Genomic DNA, 23,606 nt, shown 5'->3' with positions numbered 1-23,606 from the left:
TTTTGGACTCTCTCTCTCTCTCTCTCTCTCTCTCTCTCTCTCTCTCTCTCTCTCTCTCTCTCTCTCTCTCTCTCTCTCTCCCTCCACCATTAAAAATGTTGATGTGCTGTCGCTTCTCAGCACATAATTGAAATGAATGCACTCCTTTTTGATTAGAGTCATCTTATTAAACATATTTTTTGGTTCCTGGCTCTGAAAGTTGAGGTGGTTTGAGAACAGCATCAGTTGTACGCAGCTGTGTGGTTCAGAGTTAAACCAATGGCCAGAATTGAAATGCGTAATTAAAAGTCTCCAGCGAGAACGGACGCCAGTGACCTCGTTTATCGTCAATTGCCTCCGATTCACAAGTCTGACGACGCGGGCGGTGTGTTGGTTTGGCTTCAACTCAACCTAGCGCCAAAGAGGGAAGGAACAGGAGAGGGTGATGTGGCGTCTTCTCTCACTGATATCGCTGCACTTTCCACGCCTTTCTAAGCCCGAGTCATTTCAATCGTGGTTGAAGTCATTTATTTATGTATTTTTTATATATTTTTAAATATGAAAATTATCAACAGTCTGCATCGTAAATGTGCGATTTTATTTGGAGAACAATTTTTAACAACAATAAAAAATTGCTACAGGCCTATTCTGTCACTGATATCGCTGCACTCTCTAAAGAATTGCATCTTGTGCCAGGTTATTTCAATCGTGGTTGTTTCAGCTTGAGTTGTTTCTGAAAATCAAAAATCTAATAAATCTAATTGTGCTCCATTTGCTCACAGATATCGCTGCACTTTCTACAGCATTTTCACTTATGATTATTAATTTCTTCCGCTAATCATTTTTTATCAACAGATTGCATCGAAAAGTGAGATTTTATTTAGCTTATAAAAACAAAATTTCTAGAGCTGTCAGTTAAACGCGTTATTAACGGTGTGAACGCAAACCAATTTTAACGACGTTAATTTGGCATGTCTTTGTATGTTCATCGTTTAATTGCATTATAGGCTATTTTTTTGTACCGTCCTGTTTGGATCAGTATATGCCAATGTTGTTATCAATAAAAAAACATTTGCACAAGGCAAGCCGATGCACTTCTCCATGTTGATAAGAGCATTAAAATGAGAAAAATGTATGGGACAAAGAATTCAAGGGATATTAAGCATAGAAAAAAAATTACGATTAATCGTGAGTTAACTATGGCATTAATGCGATTAATCGTGATTAAATATTTTAATCGCTTGACAGCCCTAAACATTTCTAAAAATAAATAAATTTCAAATGAAATATTTTTCCTTTGGATCCTAGCCTTCCTGTATGCTCCCATGTCACGCAGGTTACACGGAGCGGTCTACCGTTGAACAAAAGCCCTCCATAGTGGTCCTCCTGGCCGTGCCCTATGCATTGTGTTCGTTCTGCTCCCTCTGCCCTTTTGTCTCGTCTTGAATGGAAAATTCCACTACTTCTCTACAGACGTAATCTTGCGTTGCCTCCACGGCGCTCGAACAGGCGTAGTGATCTGGTGATGTGTAGCTCATCTGTCAAACCCATTCTGACTCACTGAAAGGTTTGCTTTTTTTTCAGTGCTTGGATTTTAAGACGTTATCTATAGATGCACTACATTTCGAAAGTCTGGCTTTATCGGACTCTCGCCCTGCTTTCAACTGTTCTTTCCATTCAGTCCGTTCTGTCTGACTTTATCGGACTCTGGCCTGTCTTTATCGGAACCTCCTCTGTCTTTATCAGACTCTCCTCTGTCTTTATAGGACTCTCCTCTGTCTTTATCGGACTCTGACACTGCTCTCGACTGTTTTTCCATCAGTCCGTTCTGCCTGTCTTTATCGGACTCTCCTCTGTCTTTATCGGACTCTCCTCTGTCTTTATCGGACTCTGACCCTGCTCTCATCTGTTCTTTCCGTTCAGTCCGTTCCGTCCGTCTTTATCGGCCTCTCGCCTCTCGTCTGTTCAACCAGGGCCTCAGTACCTCTCCAGTTCTCCATGAGGTTTCCACAGGGTCCATGGGCCGTAAGGGGATCAGCTCATCCAACACCCGGTGCCTGGTCTGGGTCGCAGCCTCCGAACCCATGTATATTACATAAGGGGTGACTGAGGTTCAAGGACACTCTTTAGGGGCTAAGTAGGAGGTCGGTTTAGCACAGGAGGTAGAGCGGTTTGGCTTGTAACCTGAAGGTTGCTAGTTGGATCCCCGGTTCCTCCTAGCTGAGTGTCCCTGAGCGAGACTCTTCACCCATGGCTGCTCCCTGAAACCTGGCTGGCGCCCTGAGGCGTCGACGTTGCTGTCGGTGTGTGAACGTGTGTATGAATGGGTGAATGTTTGGCAATATTGTAAAGCGCTTTGAGTGGCCACTGGTTAGAAAAGCGCAGTATAAATGCAATAGGGAAGAAACACAGAGAATCCAAGCATGTCTTGCGTCGGAAAGAACAAGGTGCAGAGTGCAGACGATGGCGGTAACATCCACCTGAAATGAAACACCTCTGAGGGCATTAATTAACCACGGTCTCAGCCCTCTCACTAAACCCTATAGCACCTCTAATTGCCAGGGGCCTGGCACCTAGCTGGAGGGAGGTGGCCCAGAGTTTAGTGTATGTATTACCACAAACGAGACGAGACTCTTTCTCTCTCTCTCTCTCTCTCTCTCCTCTCTCTCTCTCTCTCTCTCTCTCTCTCTCTCTCTCTCTCTCTCTCTGTATGTTCTGTGTGTGTCTCTCTCTCTCTCTCTCTCTCTCTCTCTCTCTCTCTCTCTCTCTCTCTCTCTCTCTCTCTCTCTGTATGAGCTCACTGCTGAACATATTCCGCCGGTGCGACGCATAAAGGAGTCCCCTCACCGCCTCGTGTCGTTAGCTTGTGTTTCAGCACAAGGGGGTCGGATGGAAAGACGCACGGAATGTCTCTGGACAGACGGTGAGATTGCCGTGTCAACGAATCTGTCATCAGCCGTGTGCGCCCATGTTTATTCATGAGCATCCGAGACGCTGGAAACACCAAACTGGGAGCACTGACCAGTGGGTCATCGACCAGTGGGTCACCCCGCTGACCAGTGGGTCACCCCGCTGACCAGTGGGTCACTCCGCTGACCAGTGGGTCACCCCGCTGACCAGTGGGTCTTGGGGGGTGGGGCCAGCGACGGGATCAGAAGGGGAGGAAGGAAAAGTTTAGGGTCGGTTGGCAGTTTGCAGTTGGCGGGTTTATAGGGACATCCAAGATGGCCGACAACTGGTTACGACTTGCACGATATTACATTACATTTACATTCAGGGCGTTTATCAGACGCTTTTATCCTAAGAGACTTACAATGTTTGTCAGAAGAAAGAGAAACAACAATATAATGCTGTCGGTACAGTAAGGATGTTCATAGACCCAAGTGCCAAGCACTAGCTATCACTAGGTTAAACCATTCCCTGCATACAACACAGATAGCTAGGATACGATGCTACAAGACAGGGCTCTCAAGTCTCATGCATTCGGCGTGAGACACACGCAATTCAACCCATGCACACGCTGACACGCCACACTTCGTATGTCTCACAAAGAGAAATTACAAGAATAGCGCCCACCAATTTGGGCTGCTATTTAACAGTGGAACAGGTAGGAATCAAAAGGGTTTCCCGTACGTAGGGTAACCAGACGTCCACTTTTGCCCGGACATGCCCTCTTTTTGAGACACAATTTCAAAATCGTCCGGGATTTTATTAAAGCCTCATACATGTTCACATTGAATTTGAGTTGCGTTTCTCTGGGTCGTTCACAAACTAGTTAGGCTGTTCTGTTCGCTTTGCATTGGTGGAAGTGAGTAGGGGGAGTGGTTAAGTAGAGCCTTCAGATTGGACGGTTTGACTTACTTAGTTGCCGTCATGTTTTGTATTAATTTTTTTACCATTATTGTTTTATAGGGACAAACATTAACAAATTTCTCCTACAGGGGATTGATAAAGTTCTATCTATTGAACAGAAAGAAACACTTGATCATACTTTGCACACTTTACCACAGCATTGGCCTACTGAATGCCACAGATATATTTTAAGCATTGGACTGAATTCCACATAAATATATAATATGTTTTTGCACGTTTGCAACGTTTAAAAGTTCAGGGAAAAGTATATGCCATTACTGGTGTTGCTTAAGCCAATAGATTTTTGAGGCAGTGTTGTTTCTGAATATTAGTATTCATGGCCAATAATGCTTACTATCATACATTAGTCACCATGTCTGTGGACACATTTGTATGCATTCCCCCCCCCGCCGACAAAATCTCACTCTGAACTCAGTTCAAAACTTGAGAGCCCTGACAAGACTAAGTACTATAACTGAGTACAACATGCAATAAGAATGATAGAATTGTCGTTTCAGCTTGTATTCCGTCGTCATACACAAGGCAGACTCAAAGCGCTTCACATACAATAAAATGAAATAATAAAAGAAAATAGACAAGTTAAAGAAAACAAAGCATTATTACAGTTACCATTATCTCTTTACAGATTAGGCTACTCTTGTTTCAACAACACTTCATTAACTCATCATCTGGTTCAGCACAAGGCTAACGAGACGAGACTCTTTCTCTCTCTCTCTCTCTCTCTCTCTCTCTCTCTCTCTCTCTCTCTCTCTCTCTCTCTCTCTCTCTCTCTCTCTCTCTCTCTCTCTCTCTCTCTCACTCTCTCTCTCTCTCTGTATGTTCTGTGTGTCTCTCTCTCTCTCTCTCTCTCTCTCCCTCTCTCTCTCTCTCTCTCTCTCTCTCTCCCTCTCTCTCTCTCTGTATGTTCTCTCTCACTCTCTCTCTCTCTCTCTCTCTCTCTCTCTCTCTCTCTCTCTCTCTCTCTCTCTCTCTCTCTCTCTCTCTCTCTCTCTCTCTCTCTCTTTACTCCACTCCACAAACACACTGTAATTTATAGCACTATGGCCGCTCTTTGGCAGCCGGGTGTCCTGGTGTAGCTTACACCAGCACCCGGGGGGGTGGGGGGGTTGTCTTTGGCTCGAGTCTGGCGGTGCACCCTGGTGATCACCCATGCAGAGGTGACTCCGCCGTCAACGCAGGAGGTCCCCGATGCCAGGCGTGTCACATCTCGCCCCCTGCGCTGACCGTCCTCGCTCACCTTAATTGTCCTCACCTGTCCCTCGTTAACATTCCCTTCCTGGTGGATTTAGTTACCCTACATGCCCACTACCTCCGTCAGTCAACGGACGTGGGAAGGCGTGGCTGACTGATGGGGGAGTAGTCTTTCCCACTTTCCAGTATCGTCAGAGCCCGAGTCGCGTCACAGTGCTTAAATTTGCATACGTGATCTGATTGGATGACGGATCCGTCACTGCCGAAAAAGTTGAACATTTTTCAACTTCGTGACTGAGCGGAACGGACGGATCCACAATGCATTGCGCGTTCGTCCCCATTCAAAGTCAATGGGGATCAGTCAACGGACGGAGGTAGTGGGCACGGGGCGATGGGGGAGTAGTCTTTGCAGAGGCAACCGTCAGCCAATCAAATCGCTTCGCCAGGTTCTTCCCGCTACTTCCTGCTTGTTGCGAGGCAAGATGACCCGCTTTCCCGCTTTCCAGTATCGTCAGAGCCCGGGTCGCGTCACAGTGCTTAAATTTGCATACGCGATCTGATTGGATTGGATTGGATTGATTCATAAAACTCCAATGAATAACGAAAAAATAGGAGATGTGACCCGGCCCGGAGGAAGCCCGGGGCCCCCGTCTGGAGCCAGGCCCAGACGGAGGGCTCGATGGCGAGCGCCTGGTGGCCGGGTTTGCCACGGAGCCCGGTCGGGCACAGCCCGAACAAACTACGTGGCACCCCCCCTCTCTTCATCCCATGGGCCCACCACCTGTGGGAAGACCCGTTGGGGTCGGGTGCGCAGCCACATGGGTGGCAGCGAAGGTCAGGGGTCTCGACGGACCAGACCCGGGCGGCAGAAGCTGGCTCTGGGGACGTGGAACGTCACCTCGCTGTGGGGAAAGGAACCGGAGCTTGTGAGGGAGGTGGAGCGCTATCAGTTAGATCTGGTGGGGCTTACCTCCACGCACAGTCTCAGCTCTGGTACCGTATTCCTGGATAAGGGTTGGACTCTATTCTTCTCCGGAGTTGCCAAGGGCGTGAGGCGCCGGGCGGGTGTGGGGATACTCATAAATCCCCGGCTGAGCGCCGCGGTGTTGGAGTTTACCCCGGTAGACGAGAGGGTCGCCTCCCTGCGCCTAAGGGTGGTAGGGGGGAAAACTCTGACTGTTGTTTGTGCGTATGCACCAAACAGCAGCTCAGAGTACTCGGCCTTCTTGGAGACCCTGAATGGAGTCCTGTATGGGGCTCCAGTAGGGGACTCCGTAGTTCTGCTGGGAGACTTCAACGCCCACGTGGGCAACGATGGAGACACCTGGAGAGGCGTGGTGGGGAGGAACGGCCTCCCTGATCTAAACCCGAGCGGTCGTTTGTTATTGGACTTCTGTGCTAGTCATGGATTATCCATAACAAACACCATGTTCGAACATAAGGGTGCTCATAAGTGTACCTGGTACCAGAGTACCCTAGGCCGAAGATCGATGATCGATTTCGTGATCGTGTCATCTGATCTGAGGCCGCATGTTTTGGACACTCGGGTAAAGAGAGGGGCGGAACTGTCAACCGACCACCATCTGGTTGTGAGTTAGATCAGGGAATGGGGGAAATTTCCGGATAGACCTGGTAAGCCCAAACGAGTAGTGCGGGTGAACTGGGAACGTCTGGAGGAGGCCCCCGTCCTAGGTATCTTCAACTCACACCTCCGGCGGAGCTTTTCTGGCATTCCTGTGGAGGTTGGGGGCATTGAGCCGGAGTGGGCGGTGTTCAAAGCCTCCATTGCTGAAGCTGCGGTGGCTAGCTGTGGCCTCAGGGTTTTAGGCTCCTCAAGGGGCGGTAACCCTCGGACACCGTGGTGGACTACGGTGGTCAGGGAAGCCGTCCGACTGAAGAAGGAGGCCTTCCGGGATATGATATCCTGGAGGACTCCTGACTCGGTTGCAGGGTACCGACAGGCTCGAAGGGCTGCAGCGGCTGCCGTGTCGGAAGCAGCGGGTGTGGGAGAAGTTCGGAGAGGCCATGGAGAAGGACTTTCGGTCGGCACCAAAGTGTTTCTGGAAGACTATCCGGCACCTCAGGAGGGGGAAACGGGGAACCATCCAAGCTGTGTACAGTAAGGATGGGACTCTGTTGACCTCAACTGAGGAGGTCGTCGGACGTTGGAAGGAACACTTTGAGGAACTCCTGAATCCGAATAACACGCCCTCTATGTTGGAGGCAGAGCTCGAGGTTGATGGTGTTTCGTCGTCAATTTCCCTGGTGGAGGTCACTGAGGTAGTCAAACTTCTCCGCAGTGGCAAAGCCCCAGGGATTGATGAGATCCAGCCAGAAATGCTAAAGGCTCTGGGTGTTGAGGGGCTGTCATGGTTGACACGCCTATTCAACATCGCGTGGGAGTCGGGTACAGTGCCAAAGGAGTGGCAAACCGGGGTGGTGGTTCCCCTGTTCAAAAAGGGGGACCAGAGAGTGTGTGCCAATTACCGGGGTATCACACTTCTCAGCCTCCCTGGTAAAGTCTACTCCAAGGTGCTGGAAAGGAGGGTTCGGCCGATCGTCGAACCTCAGATTGAAGAGGAACAATGCGGTTTTCGCCCCAGACGTGGAACTACGGACCAGCTCTTCACTCTCGCAAGGATCCTGGAGGGGGCCTGGGAGTATGCCCATCCGGTCTACATGTGTTTTGTGGATCTGGAGAAGGCGTATGACCGGGTCCCCCGGGAGAAACTGTGGGAGGTGCTGCGGGAGTATGGGGTAAGGGGGTCTATCCTCAGGGCCATCCAATCTTTGTACTCCCAAAGCGAGAGCTGTGTTCGTGTTCTCGGCAGCCAGTCAGTTTCGTTCTCAGTGGGTGCTGGTCTCCGCCAGGGCTGTGCCTTGTCACCAATCCTGTTTGTGATATACATGGACAGGATATCGAGGCGTAGTCGTGGTGGGGAGGGGTTGCAGTTCGGTGGTCTGAGGATCTCGTCACTGCTTTTTGCAGATGATGTGGTCCTCATTGGATCATCGGCCTGTGACCTTCAGCACTCACTGGATCGGCTGGCGGCCGAGTGTGAATCGGCTGGGATGAGGATCAGCACCGCTAAATCTGAGGCCATGACTCTTAGCAGGAAACCGGTGGATTGCTTACTCCGGGTAGGAAATGAGTCCTTAGCCCAAGTGAAGGAGTTCAAGTACCTCAGGGTCTTGTTCGCGAGTGAGGGTACTATGGAGTGTGAGATTGGCCGGAGAATCGGAGCAGCGGGGGCGGTATTGCGTTCGCTTTACCGCACCGTTGTAACGAAAAGAGAGCTGAGCCGCAAGGCAAAGCTCTCGATCTACCGGTCGATCTTCGTTCCTATCCTCACCTATGGTCATGAGGGCTGGGTGATTACCGAAAGGACGAGATCGCGGGTACAAGCGGCCGAGATGAGTTTTCTCAGAAGGGTGGCTGGCGTCTCCCTTAGGGATAGGGTGAGAAGCTCAGCCATCCGTGAGGAACTCGGATTAGAGCCGCTGCTCCTTTACTTAGAAAGGAGTCAGCTGAGGTGGTTCGGGCATCTGGTAAGGATGCCCACTGGGCTCCTTCTTTGGGAGGTGTTTCAGGCACGTCCAGTGGGGAGGAGACCTCGGGGAAGACCCAGGACTAGGTGGAGAGATTATATCTCAACACTGGCCTGGGAACGCCTCGGGATCCCCCCGTCAGAGCTGGTCAATGTGGCCAGGGAAAGGGAAGTCTGGGGCCCCCTGCTTGAGCTGCTCCCCCCGCGACCCGACCCCGGATAAGCGGATGAGGATGAGGATGAGGATGAGGATCTGATTGGATGACGGATCCGTCGCTGCCGAAAAAGTTGAAAATTTTTCAACTTTCTGGCGGCGCCGAAGGCTCCAACGGAACGGACGGATCCACAATGCATTGCACGTTCGTCCTCATTCAAAGTCAAAGGGGATCAGTCAACGGACGGAGGTAGTGGGCACGGGGCGTAATGCCTCGTGCCCACTACCTCCGTCCGTGGATCCGTCCGTGGATTGTGGATCCGTCCGTTCCGTTGGAGCCTTCGGCTCAGTCAAGAAGTTGAAAAATTTTCAACTTTTTCGGCAGCGACGGATCCGTCATCCAATCAGATCGCGTATGCAAATTTAAGCACTGTGACGCGACTCGGGCTCTGACGATACTGGAAAGCGGGAAAGCGGGTCATCTTGCATCGCAACAAGCAGGAAGTAGCGGGAAGAACCCGGCGAAGCGATTTGATTGGCTGACGGATGCATCTGCAAAGACTACTCCCCCATCAGTCAGCCACGCCTTCCCACGTCCGTTGACTGACGGAGGAAGTGGGCATGTAGGGTGAGGCACTCCACCCTGACTGCTCCTGACGAGCTGGCTGTCGCCCTGAGGGGTCGACTCCGCCGTTGGTGTGTGAATTGTGGCAACCCGGTTGGCTGGAAGACTGGTTGACACGGAAAGTAGGCACGTTCTAGGCGAGTTTAAAGCCGGTTATGGCGTTTATTAACAACTGGGTAGAAGGTTGAAGCATAAGAGTCCCTAGGCTAGGGTCTCCGTGAGCCTCGTAGCCGTCGTGGGGTTGTGCGTCTCCTTCTCCGTTGTCGGTGGGTCGCCTCCCTGCAGTGAGTCCTCGACTCTGCTTTAACCCCTCCACGCGTTCCTCTCGCCGGGTGTTTCCCATCCAGCTGATGAGGATCAGCTGGAGAACGCTCCCTGTCCCTGGCATGTGGCGGGTTGCCACAGAATGGGTGCATGAATGGGTGAATGTTAGGCAATATTGTAAAGTGCTTTGAGTGGCCACTGGTTAGAAACGAGCTGTATAAATGCAGTCTGTTTACCATTTTTTGCTCTTCTCATTTGCAACGGTCCGGACAAAGACTCACCCCCGACCTTTTGTGAAACTCGTTTCAACATGTAAGGCCGATTTAGGGTCGTTTTAGACGCAGAGACGTAAGCACGTAATTTACACAAGGGACTTGTTTTAGACTTTTGATTTACGGTTCCTTTAAGGTTCCTTAAGGATTGCGCGTGTTGCAAGGGGATTCTCCGCCAGAACAGTAGGGGGAGCAACGAACGAATCTGTGGGAGTGGAAGTGGAAATCGCTGGCTTGTTTATATTTATGCACTTCCAGTATTTTCGACGAGAGTAGCAGTAGCTAAGTTTAGGTTAGCGGTCTTTTTCCACACTCTGAACGATGTTAAGGTTGCTGTAAAACCGGAAATGTGAGACTCCTGAAAGGATGTGGTTAGCTGGCCAATCACAGTCTTTGCGAGCTGCGTAGGGCCGTAGTGTTTTAGTCGCATAGTCAGGAATTTTGGGCGACGCACTTAAGAACGTAAGGGGGGATATTTTACCGCGCAAGGGGGGGTTATGTATCTTACGTGCTTACGCGTTACGTCTAAAACAGAGCATATATCGGCCTTATTCCGTCTAATGTCAAAAGGCCAGCCACTCACTGCATGTCCTGTCCCCCACCGGGGGGGTGTCTCTATGCAGAAGTCCAAGCAGCATCTTTCCAAGGAGCTGTCTGACTGCGTGGTCTACTGCAAGAGCGTCCACTTCAGCGGCTTCAAGCACAGCCGCCTGCACCAGAAGTTCTACGAGGTGTCCTCCTTCACAGAGTCCAAGGCCCGCAAGCAACTCAGAGACGCCGGTAAGGCAACAGTAACTTTAACAGTTTACAGTTACAGTTTACAGAGACAGTTTACAGCAAGCACCTTAGAGACGCCGGTAAGGCAACAGTAACTGTAACAGTTTACATTTACAGAGACAGTTTACGGTTACCGTTTACAGTTACAGTTTACAGTTACAGTTTGCAGTTACAGTTTACTGCAAGCACCTGAGGGACGCCGGTAAGGTTCGTTGTCGCAGTATTGATGGTGGAAAAAAATCATTAGCACGATTATTTCGGTCAATATTGAAATCACGATTTATTCAAACGAGTTTGAAAACATGATGCATTCTAAAAAGGGCAAAAGGCAAAGCAAAACCAAACAGTTCATAGTTTAAAAATAAAATGAAAGTCCAGAGTTTTTGGGGGCAGAGGGGAGCGATGGAGAGACAAAGGGAGAGGGCTTTTAGATAGCGTGGGACCACTTCCTGCGGACCTCTCTCCACAGGCGGGGAGTTCGTGCTTCACAACTCTCGGCAGCTGAGCCGCGTTTACCCCAGCGGCTTCCGGACTGACTCCTCCAACTTCAGCCCCCAGGAGATGTGGAACGCAGGATGCCAGATAGGTTAGTATGGGTGGGCTTCGCTAAGGAGGTAGAGCGGGTTGGCTGGTAACCTGAAGGTTGCTAGTTTGATTCCCAGCTCCCAGAGTGTGGAGGTGTCCCTGAGCGAGACGCCTCACCCTGACTGCTCCTGACCAGCTAGCTGTCGCCCTGAGGGATCGACTCCGCCGTCGCTGTGAATGGGTGAATGTGTGTATGAATGGGAGAATGAACGGTTGTAAGTTGCTTTGGATAAAAGTGTCTGCTAAATGCCCTAATTGTAACTTAGAATGACTTTGGATCGGTCACCACTTTCCTTTCGGTCATCCGGACAATTAATTTGTGATTAAAGAAAAGCACAAAATTCAGATTTTTCCAATGCTCTCCGTCGACAGACTCGCTCAGTATTTTGACAAAAGAGGTGAGGCGTGTGGGGGAAAAGCCAATTAAGGTGGGGATATCAGACAGGAAGTGAGATCATGGAAACGCTCTTCCTAATGGGTTAAAAATAATTGTTAAAAAATAATATTTTTAAGAAAACATTAATATTTCTGAATTATAATTATAAAACAAATACTTAACACTTTTTGTGTAATTATACATTCTAAATTCCGCCAACATCCCAAAACCCCCTCCCCTTCCCGTCCCCCAGTGGCGCTGAACTTCCAGACGGCGGGCGAGGCCATGGACCTCAACGACGGCCTGTTCCGGCAGAACGGGGGCTGCGGGTACATCCTCAAGCCCAGCTTCATGAGGCAGCCTGGGGGGGGCTTCAACCCCGAGGCCCCCCAGAACCGGGACTCCTACCTGCCCCAGGTGCTGCACATCCAGGTACTGGAGAGACACACAAAAAATTACCCAAACCTTAAAGTCTTCAGAAAGCAGAACCTTAGTTCTAAGTACATTTATTCAAGTTATGCATGTAAAATTACATATATGTAAAGTAAAGCATTTATTATGTGGTATAATTTTGGTATTATTGAGTTATTATATTATTATAGTATATTATAAATACATTATAACGAAACATAAATCAATAAAAGTCCTTTAATACATCAATGTCCTTCAAATATTCGCTAAACGTATTGTGTTTTACGACGTAGCAATGTTGCGTTTTATTATTTATTTTTTTCCGGATAATTATCAGCTGTGTTTATTTATTGCATTATTTATGGGTTGTGTTTATTTATCGGATTGTTAATGGGTTGTGTTTATTTATCAGATTATTTAGCCTATGGGTTGTATTTATTTATCGGATTGTTTATGGGTCGTGTTTATTTATTGGATTATTCATCGGTTATCCAGGTGATCAGCGGGCAGCAGCTGCCCAAGGTGAACATCAAGGAGGGGTCCATCGTGGACCCCCTGGTGAGAGTGGAGATCCACGGGGTCCCACTGGACCAGGGCAAGCAGGAGACCCGCTACATCGAGAACAACGGTACAGTAAAGCTCCCCGTCCTGGAATCATTTGACAGTTTGAAAATGTAAAAATACAACAAAGACATTTTTTCAAAAAAAATACGTATTATAATATAAAATAAATCGTTTACATTTTTAATTTCAACGATTAAGTTTAGGCTTTCAGATGGTAGGATTTAAAAATGTGACAGTGATATCATTTTAAATGTCTTGAATACACATTAAGTGTCTTCAACGTTGCCGCGGTTACAAATTGAAACGTAAAATTACAAACGCATCTGCTGTGCACAGTGACGGACGGCCCCTCTGGAAATCTGGCAAATGCCAGAGGGGCCCTGGGCTCTCGTGGGCCGCTTGCGCCAGCTGGCCATCAGAGAGCGGCATGCTGTTCATGTGTCAATCATTTTCTATGGCCATCCGACAGCCACATTTCTCCCTCACAAGTCCCTCACCACTGTTTTCCATGAGAAAAATATCTGTATATACCAGCGATATGGTCTTTATACCATGGTCTGGGGGAATACTCGATTCTGATTGGCGGCAGGGTGTCCATTAATCCCTGATATATGGACACCTACTAAGTAGTTCCAGTCAAATTGTCTGTTCAGTCTTCAAAATGAGACCTGTTAAATTGTTGAAAATGCATTAAACTGTAATCAGAAAACGCGGTTATTTGCCATAGACCCTATAGTATCTGTGGTGTAAAGGCTGGGACGAATTTCGAATTATCAGTACACTTTATGTTGAAAGTATAGACCTTCGCGATTCCCATTGAAACGAATGGCGCGGTGATTCGGTCTTCAAAACGAGAGCTGGTAAATTGTGAAAAACAAATTAAACTGTAATCAGACAACAAGTTTAAATGTTATAGACCCTAGAGTATCTGGGTTATAAAGGCTGGGACAAATTAAAAATATGTACAATGCATAGCATTAGCCCCCTGGCTCATAGCTGAGCGGACTAGAATACCTCATGTTGCCAAGTCATATCTAAGGTCTGTCCTATTTACTGGAGGAGTGAACAACGTTCCCGTTGCATAAGAACCTTATGCCGCGTTTCCACTGCAGGGTGCGGTATGGTTCGGTTCGCCTCAGTCCGGGAGGGAGGGGGCGGTATAGCCCAGCTCAATTCCGAGGTCGCGTTTCCACCGCCGACAGTACCCTTATTGGCCGGTTCAGACTACACGATTCTCAGACATTCCTCACATTCCACACTGCAAGATTCGAGGGTGCGATGCTCTCTACTTCGTATCATTCACGTTTGCAAGATATTTTGAAAATCTAGGATTTAGAACTAACATAAATGCTTTTTACATTTTTGTCATAAAGGTTCCAGTAGTTTTTATATCTGCTCAATGCGGCACTTCCTCACAGTAGTTGCGTTGCGCGTGACATGAACTATACAAAGTAGACGCAGCAACAACGTAGCCTAGCAACAAGCGTCAACAATGGGTCCCTCGAAAATGCAGGGACGTTGCTGCCACATTTCCACCAAAGTTGTATCCATAATATTGCTCTATTTTCTATAGTTTTCTTTATTAGCATTCTTCTTGTTATTGATCGCATTCATTTTTGCAGTAGTTACTCCTACACAGCGTAGTGCAGTGAAGTCAGTTGGGAAACACTGCGCGTGAGTTCCAGCTGTTCGGGGGCTTCCCTCACGCAACTGGGGGCGTGGTTCCCTCATGTCAACAATGTATACGTCATGCGATTCCCCAAAAAATTCTGACATGCCAAACTTTTCGTCGTGGGGTTTTCGAACGTCGCAGACGAAAACATTGCAGATCGCAAGCATGTCTCATTACAAGACCTCGTCTCGTCGCCGACCTGTCAAAATCGTGTACGATTCGCAAATTTGTCTGCGACGAAAGAATCAGGGCAAAATCGGGCTGAAATCGTGTAGTCTGAACGGGCCATTATGGTAGGCCGGATGTCGATCGCCGCGGCAGCTGCGTAAACATCGTAAACAACGTCTTCCTCCCCAAGAATGCAGAGGAACATCTCCACCTCCTTGTTCGCCCAAGCAAGCGTTTTACGCGACATGTTCATTGTAAAGAATAATACCTCGAGGCTACTGTTTGTTTGTTTTTATCCCCACGTCGCCCGGAAGTGACGGTTCTGTCGACCAATCAACGGAGGGGGCGTGTAGCTCGAATTTTCCGGTACCCTTTCAGGCGTCTCGTCTCGTTTTCAGTACCCCAACGGAGGAGTACTGAAAACGAGGGCAATACGAGTACGGCTCAGTCCGTACCGCACCTTTGTGAACCGAACCGTACCGCACCCTGCAGTGGAAACGCGGCATTACGGGAGGGTAATGATGGTTCCAGGTATTAGTCAAACCCTCAGGCGTTACTAGGGAAACTAAATTATGGCTTGTGAAAAAAATTATATTTGGATTGTAAAACACATGAAAATATAAAAGTATGGTCTTAATTTATTTTCTTTGGCAAGTGACCATTAGGGATGGGACCGAATATCAGATTATTCGATTATTCGTTCCCGAGGGTCAAAGTCGATTATTAACATTTGGACCGTTACATTTTTTTCCCATTCAAATAAACCAGAATTAACGGACGGAACTAATGTTGGACACCTCGAAGGGCATTATCCGACTTATAACATGGTCGCTTGCCAAAGAAAATAAATTAAGACCATTCATTTATATTTTCATGCGTTTTACAATCCAAATATAAAGTTTTTCACAAGCCATAACTTTGTTTTCCTGGTTACCCCTGAGGGTTTGACGAATTCCTGGAAGAATCATTACCCTCCTGTAAGGTTCTTATGCAACGGAAACGTTTTTCACTCCAGTAAATAAGACAGACCTTAGCTTCGACTTGGCCACGGGAGGTATTCTAGTCCGCTCAGCTAGAGAGAGAGCTAACGTTATGCATTGTACATATTTATAATTCGAAATTCGTCCCAGCCTTTATACCATACTATGGGGTCTAGAGCATATAACCGCGTTGTCTGATTACAGCTTAATTCATTTTTCACAATTTACCAGCTCTCGTTTTTAAGAATGAATCACTGCGTTCGTTTCAATGGGAATCGCGACGGTCTATACTTTCAACATAAAGTGTACATATTTATAATTAGAAATTTGTCGCAGCCCTTATACCACAGATGCTAGGGTCTATAGCATATAACCGTGTTTGTCTGATTACAGTTTAATGCATTTTTCACAATTTACCAGTTCTCGTTTTGAATGCTGAACCGACAATTTGACTGGAACTACTTAACAGATAGTTCTTTTTTTGCGTTTAAGATATTAAGTGATTTCTTTATCCATAGCTGCATTTGTGAATGTCGGCACACTATAATAATAAATTATTTGTTCAAACCACCCACTTATTATTCAACCATGAAAACTTTGAGTTGTTCACATCCCTAGTGACCATGGTATAAGCAGGACAATGCTCTTCAAGGTGACACCTCGTCAGGCATTATCCCTTACCTATATTACAGGCATGGTTACCCTCAACTTTTTCATCGATCTACATTGTTTTGTAGCCAAATTTCCTATTCAGATGTTAAAATATGTGCATGGCTTGAAATAAAACAAATCTACCTGTATTTTCTTGATTTGATGATTTGTTTGCAAAAGTTTAAAGATCGAAGAGACCGAATCGAGTCTGCGTCTGCGTGTTTGGGGTTGTTGGAAGTTGCAAGTTGGAAGCTATACTGTGGAAGTTGGAATCTATACTCTGTCGTCATCAGTGATGGCAACAGAGAAATAGTTCCTTATGAACTTGGATTCGGATGACGTAATAGACAGGGTTGCAGAGAAGAGCAAGCTCCTTTGCACTTTGTTAACTGCATGACGGTAAGACATGTTTTTATTATGGAGCGGCTGGCTCTAAAGATCTATTAATTTGTTATGCATTGGGGTTGTGCATTGATATGTCCATATTTTGGTGCAGTTGTTTGACGCATTTAAGTTTAAGTACACTCAGGCTTTTCGTGTGTGAAAAGTTGTATCTGCGAGTTGCGTGCGCCCCGTGGGCCGCTGGTGGGTGCAAATGCCAGGGCCCAGTCCGTCACTGTTAGTTACTATAGAAACATATGCTCTGAATCAAACCTGGTCGGAGCAGGTTTTGCGCAGGTTAAGTTTGGAACATAACCCGGTTTTGGGTATATAAACCCGCGTTCACCGCAGATTTCATGTGTTCACAATGGCATGCCCTTTTGATGAGAGGCCTGTTGATTCGGAGCGCAAATTATTCGTGCAATCCACCGGGAGCGATTAAAGGTCCCATGGCATGAAAATCTCACTTTATGATGTTTTCTAACATAAATTTGAGTTCCCCTAGCCTGCCTATGGTCCCCCAGTGGTTAAAACTTGCGTTCGGTGTAAAACGAGCACTAGGTGTTCTGCTCGCCTTTGTAGAAAACGGAGGCTCAAGCGCGCTGATTTGGAATGTGGTCCCATATGTCGTCATAAAGGATCTAAGCTCCTCCCCTTTCTCTGCCTTGCCCGCCCAGAGAATTTGGCCCGCCAATGAGACACGACCCGAGCGCCACATGTGTGTGTGTCATTAAACGCAAGTCTTTGCTGTCGGTTCTTTGACATCTCTTGTATTTCCACAATGAGGCTGTAGTGGGGGTTACCTCAGCCATGGTTGAGAAGGAATTGGGGGAAAGGAACTTTGGCTTTGACTCCTTGAAGTATATGAACTGCGACGACCGCCGCGAAGCACCACCGCCCGGCAGCGGGCAGCCGGCAGCGGGCAGCCGGCAGCAGGCAGCACGCGGTTCAGTCTACTTCAGATTGATGTGGAACTGGAAGAACCAGAGACCTCGGAGAACCCGACGAAGTCGTTTGTGATTCATAATATCGTCTGGAGGCGCACACAGCTTTTGGCCGTGATAATATGTATTATATGATATACGTAGATATCTATGTATTATATGATATTATTTAGATATAGAGCTCCAGGACTGTAACACAAGTGTTGTACACTTCCTTGTTATTTGGATAACCGTTCTGCTTTTGGTGTTATGGCGCATAACACATCGGACTCTCGTCTCTGGTATTTCTACAACGAGACTCGTAGTGGGGGTTATCTCAGCCATGGTTGAGAATGAATTTGGGGAAAGGAACTTTGGCTTTGACTCCCTCAAGAACATGAACCACGACATGGAGGAGAAAGGGATTGTTGGCCGCGAATGTCTCCCGCTTGAGCCCCGCTTCCCGCTGCCGAGGGACCGCTGCCGAGGGACCGCTGCCGAGGGACCTACGCCTCGGCGCTGCAGGAGGCGGAGGTGCCTAAGCGCTGCCCGGCAACAATCCCTTTCTCCTCCATGTCGCGGTTCAGTTTACTTCAGATTGATGTGGACGTGGAAGAACCAGGAACGTCGGAGAACCCAACGCGGTCGTTTGAGACTCATAATATCGGCTCACACAGCTTTTGGCCGTGATAATATATATTATATGATATAGATATCTATGTATAATATGATATTATTTAGATATAGAGCTCCAGGACTCCCGTGTGTTCTAGAATATTTACAGAACATGGCTAAAGGCTGTATGCGCCTCGCCATTGCGATACATCCACTGTAAACAGAGCGCAGGTACCTTGGCTGCAAGCTGCTCAGGGCCACACCCCCACTCTCCTCCTTGACCCGCCTCGCTCCTACTCATTTGCATTATAGCTACAGACACGAAAACAGCGCATTTGGGGGAAGCTCAATGTGCGACTGGCTCGGAGTGGCTGTAACTCTGCACCACGGCTGAATTTCGGGAACGTCTTTGAATACTGTGTTATTGGCCCACTAGTACCTAAAGCATCCATAAAATAGCATCTCATGGGACCTTTAATAAGACCACGGCTCGACATCTTGGCATATCCGGATGACTTTTTGCTGGAGAGATATAGATTCTCGCTCAAATCTTTAATATATTTAGCCTTCTCCAGCCTTACATAGCCAGCACTACCAATCGAGGACCCGGCCTCAGTTCACTCCAGACTATTTTCATAGCCCTCCGTTTTTTGCAAATGGTAATTTTATCTATAATTTTGGAGATGCTGAGCACATCTCAGTCCTTTCAGATGACCCATCCACGTCCGGACCAAGATTTTCATCGGCCTCCGATCATACAAAGAGCAATATTGGCTGAGTACTATGCCGAGAGGCGCTTACAACAGAAAGTATAAAATAGTCCTAACGGACTTACATCCACTAGAGAATGTTCGATCGTAGCCGGTGGCTCCATTACAAGCACTAATCCATCTTGATCTGTGACGTTGATGAATTGTCATTTTTAGGTTTTCTAGACAGTTACCAAAAAAAACATTTGGAACATTTGCGCTGTGGCACGCAAACAAAATCAAAATACAAGAAAAACTGAAAAACCTACATTCAACCAGTGGGGTCCCCTCACATGGCCCCTGACTCTCTGAGGAGGTACCTCCAGGTACCCCCTCCATGCCAGGGCACCCTGAATTTATGTCCATTGCCAGCTCCTTCACCGGAGTTAAGAAATTTTGAGGGCCAGATGCAGTCTGCCAGCTGTCGGCCTTTTCACGATTGGCTTAAAAAAAAGGGCTTATTTAAATTATTTAAATTTAAATGCTTACCAGTTTCTATGTTTTTATACTTCATTTTTACTGGATCCGCTGACTGCTTGGGAGCCATCGGGGTACATATTTTTTTAGGAGAAAGGGGTTGTGTGGTAGGAACGTTAAGAATGCTTCACTGGGATATTAATAGATTCATGGCTCAAATATTAAGGATCATGCCTTTGACATGTAACTAACGCATTTACGCGGTCAGCGACCCGCTGCCAGGCTTTGCAGAGGCTTTAGCGTTCCCTTTTCTTGTGATAATGTCCTTCTCCTCGTCATAGCTCTCCAGGAGAACCTGGAGTTCCATTTCATTGAAATAAGCGGCCATTTCGATCAGGGTTTCCATGATCCATACATCACGGCTTTATAGGTTTGCCGTGGACGTGCACAACCCTGTGTTAACCAACCCTGTGTTGATTGAACTAATGCATAACCCGTGCGGTGGAACCGACAGCTCTGGTTTAGTTGGCACAGGGTCAATCAGCCTAGAGTTCAGCGTTAACTCTGTTTGTTAAACCTCCGTTCGTGGAATACCCCTCTGTAAATTCCCGAACGAAAACATGAAATCCCCAACTGCTCTGTTACACGCTCAACGTTGTGTGTTCAACGTTGTGTGTCCCCACGGTCAGGCTTCAACCCGGTGTGGTACGACACTCTGCGGTTCACCATCCACACCCCCGAGCTGGCCCTGGTCCGCTTCGTAGTGGAGGACTACGACAAGACCTCCAGGAACGACTTTGTGGGCCAGTACACACTGCCCTTCTGCAGCCTCCAGCAAGGTGAGGACGTCACACACACACACACACACACACACACACACACACACACACATAAAGACACACACGCATACACACGCACACACAAAGACACATACACACATACACACACACACACACACAAAGACACATACACACGCACACACATAAAGACACACATACACACGCACACACGCACACACATAAAGACACACATAAAGACACACACGCACACACATAAAGACACACACGCACACATGGAGACACAAACACAGAAACATAAAGACACACTGCCCTTCTGCAGCCTCCAGCAAGGTCAGGACGTTACACCGTATATTACATTTACATTCAAGGCGTTTAGCAGACGCTTTTATCCAAGCAACTTACAGCAGTCCGCATACACATTCACTCATTCATTCAAACCTGCACACAGCAGCGGCGGAGTAGACGCCTCTGGGCGACAGCCAGCTGGTCCGGAGCAGTCAGGGTCAGGCGTCTCGCTCAGGGACACCTCGACACTCGCCGGGGATCGAACTAGCAACCTTCCGGTTACAAGTTGATCTCTACCTCCTGAGCTGCTGCCGCCCCTAGCTGTTTGGATAGAGAGTCACCTAATGACAGAAATGAAACATGGTACCTAAAAGGGCCCCTATTAAACCCCCAGGTGTGAGTGTGATTAGCAATCACAAGCCGTTCGAAAAACGACCACTTCCTGTGTTTTAGGAACAACATAAGTGTTTCGTGTCCATCTAGACGTGTGCTGGATAGATCAGTCTACCAGCATACCCAGTGGACTGTAGCAAACGCTGCTCATCTATCCAGCATACATCTAGGTGGACACACCCACCTGTGATGTCACTGAAAGCCGAATTTCAAACGGCTTGTGATTGCTAATCATACTCATACCTGGCACAATAGGGGTGGGTGCGTACAATGTGCGTACCATAACATCATTTAGAAAAAAGTTTTTTATTCACTGTCTCCCTCTCTCCCTCTCTCCCTCTCTCCCTCTTCCTCCCTCTTTTCCCTCTCTCCCTCTCCTCCCTCTCTCCACTCACTCCCCTCCATCACTCTCTCCCTCCCTCCTGTCTCCCCTCTCCCTCTCCCTCTCTCCCCTCACTCTCACCCAACCTCCCTCCCCTCACTCTCTCTCCCTCCCTCCCTCCCCTCACTCTCTCTCCCTCCCTCCCTCCCTCCCTCCCCTCACTCCCTTCCTCCTCTTTCCCCTCTCCTCCGTCCCACTCTCCCTCCCCTTTCCCTCCCTCCCTCTCTTCCCCCTCTCTCCCCTCCCTCCCTCCCTCCCCCTCCCCCCCTCTCTCCCCTCCCTTCCGTCTCTCTTTCCCTCCCTCCCTCCCTCCCACCCTCTCTCCCTCCCTCTCGGTCCTCCTCTTGCCCCTCTCTCTTCCTCCCACTCCCTCCCTCTCCCTCCCTCCCTCCCCCCAGGTTACCGGCACATTCATCTGCTGTCTCGAGACGGGACGAGGATCCCCCCTGCCTCCCTGTTCGTGCACGTCAGGATGACGGAGCTGGCATGAACGCCTCAAGGCGGCCATGTTGGCTCCATCCATCCAGAAAGTTCAGGAAGGCGGGGCACAGTCAGACAACACATATTTCGAGACACACAATGAAGCCACACAAGGAAAACATACAATCCAACATCACACACATACACATGTGTGTGATCGATGTTTCCTGTCAATCACAGGGGCAACACTTCTCATTGGTGAGGAACACAGGGAGGGCAAGAGCAGAACATTTTTTGTTTAGTTTCAAAATCTTCTCCTCTTTTCTGCTGTCTCTCTCTCTTTCCATACATTGAATAGTTATTGGAGAACCTAACTTTAATCTATGTCTATTTATACATTATACGTTAAAATACAACCAACATTTTCCTCAGCTACCAAGTTATTGTGTTCTTACAATACAGTATTTTTACAGTATTGTACTGTAATATTGAAACAGTTAAAATAATATAGGTTTCAATGTTGACGATCAAATTAACATTAATATAACACAATTCTGAAGTGTGTAGAGAGTGTGTTATGAGGCGTAGTTCAGTACTGTATAGAAACAGTATTTTCCCCAGAAACAATAACAGTATTGAGTGTTGCTTGAGTTGATGTGAAGACATACTTAGCCAAATGCATTATTTTTGTTTATTTATCGTTTAGAGGCACAAATTGGAGATATAGCAGATAATGGAGTGTTTATATTTTTGTTCGTATTTCCTTATAGCAAGAAAATTTGTGCGAACCATCGAAATGTACTTTTATGAAATATTTTCTATTCGCATTGATTGTGAGTAGCGAGGGACGTTCTAATAGAAGAGGCACGTGCACTATAGATTGTCGTTGTTTTTGCTTCATAACCAAAAGTGTGTCGTACAATTGTGGAGTTTTATCGGAGCGCTGTAAATGCGTTTTACCTAGCTTGTTATTTCGTATTTTTCGTTTTGTGTCATACGATTACATGATCATAAGAATGTGCCACCATCATCTTTCCATCACACTTTCGAAATTATGCTCAGTATTTTTTCCATAACCAGACCGTAGCACTTAACAGGAGGCTAGATCACAGATTCAAATTAGCACGGTAAAAGAAATAAAAAACGCAAAAAGATTAAAAAAACGGACAGGCCTATTGTGGATATATGTTGAAAATGTAACAGCATGGTTTCCTGTATGTATCTTTTAAGCGACCCCTAAGCATATATTTATGCCTATATCTACAGTTTATGGATATATATCTGTGCTCCGACATAAGAGCTTCTTATGTGAATGCGATGAGTCGTATGGTAATCTATTTTCAGAATTATCGTGTTTTATAAACGTATAACGTGTTTGTCATCGCGTCCGGCTTGTAAATGCTTCCTGCTTGTGTACATTTTGTGTTAAGAAGAAGAAGCAGACTATTTTTGTAAGGGCCTGTATCGATTCGTATCGTTTATAGATTGTGGTAGTAGAAATAAAAAATACAAATTGTGATCATTGATTGTGTCTCATATTCATGTGTGCGTGTGTGTGTGTGTGTGTGTCTTTTCAAGAAGCCTCTCTTTTATGCTGTGTGTGTGTTTGTGTGCGTGTGTGTGTGTGTGTGTGTCTTTTCAAGAAGCCTCTCTTTTATGCAGTGTGTGTGTGTGCGTGTGCGTGTGTGTGTGTGCGCGCACGGTATATTGTAATATATATGTAACTACCAGTATTCAGAAGAAGAAAAAATTATGCTGACCAAAATACCAACAAGGCGGAACCAAACATCGTCTGACACCCCTTTACACATTCACGTTCAATTTACAGTTTATATACAAAGTCAGCTTATCATCAATTTCTTCATATGTAACAAACACAACGCATACAAAGGAATCTAAACACCTTGGCTCACTATCCCACGGGGAAAGAGATAAAGTGCACACACACAACAGATAAAGATATTTATTAGTTTAAAAATTAAATATTAAATATAAGAGGGCAAAAAACGGTCAGTAGTAGCAGCAACATATACATTGATGATATATTATAATAGTGCAAAATATATATATATTGTTGTAGGGAAAAACATTCAACACTCAAACATTATAAGATTAAATTTACAAGACATTTAGACATTTACAATACATTTA

The 23,606-nt window shown here is 47.0% G+C and overlaps 1 protein-coding gene and 1 long non-coding RNA gene across 2 annotated transcripts in view; both read left to right on the top strand.

The window, feature by feature from the left end:
- Nucleotides 1–22,974, top strand: part of plcd4a (phospholipase C, delta 4a) — a 36,803-nt gene extending 13,829 nt beyond the window's left edge. The window contains exons 11-16 of the mRNA XM_060055467.1: nucleotides 10,530–10,686; nucleotides 11,153–11,269; nucleotides 11,898–12,076; nucleotides 12,551–12,683; nucleotides 19,865–20,014; nucleotides 21,434–22,974. Of these exons, the coding sequence (XP_059911450.1) occupies nucleotides 10,530–10,686; nucleotides 11,153–11,269; nucleotides 11,898–12,076; nucleotides 12,551–12,683; nucleotides 19,865–20,014; nucleotides 21,434–21,525 (828 nt within the window). The 3' untranslated portion in view covers nucleotides 21,526–22,974. The remainder of the gene's footprint in view (nucleotides 1–10,529; nucleotides 10,687–11,152; nucleotides 11,270–11,897; nucleotides 12,077–12,550; nucleotides 12,684–19,864; nucleotides 20,015–21,433) is intronic.
- The window catches only part of LOC132460771 (uncharacterized), a 182,256-nt gene that overhangs the window by 22,873 nt on the left and 135,777 nt on the right, over nucleotides 1–23,606 (top strand). The window lies entirely within an intron of this gene.

This window comes from Gadus macrocephalus, chromosome 7, assembly GCF_031168955.1.
Source record: "Gadus macrocephalus chromosome 7, ASM3116895v1".
NCBI classification, from domain to species: domain Eukaryota; kingdom Metazoa; phylum Chordata; class Actinopteri; order Gadiformes; family Gadidae; genus Gadus; species Gadus macrocephalus.
Note: the sequence above shows the minus strand (reverse complement) of the source record. Positions and strands in the feature narration are given on the sequence as shown.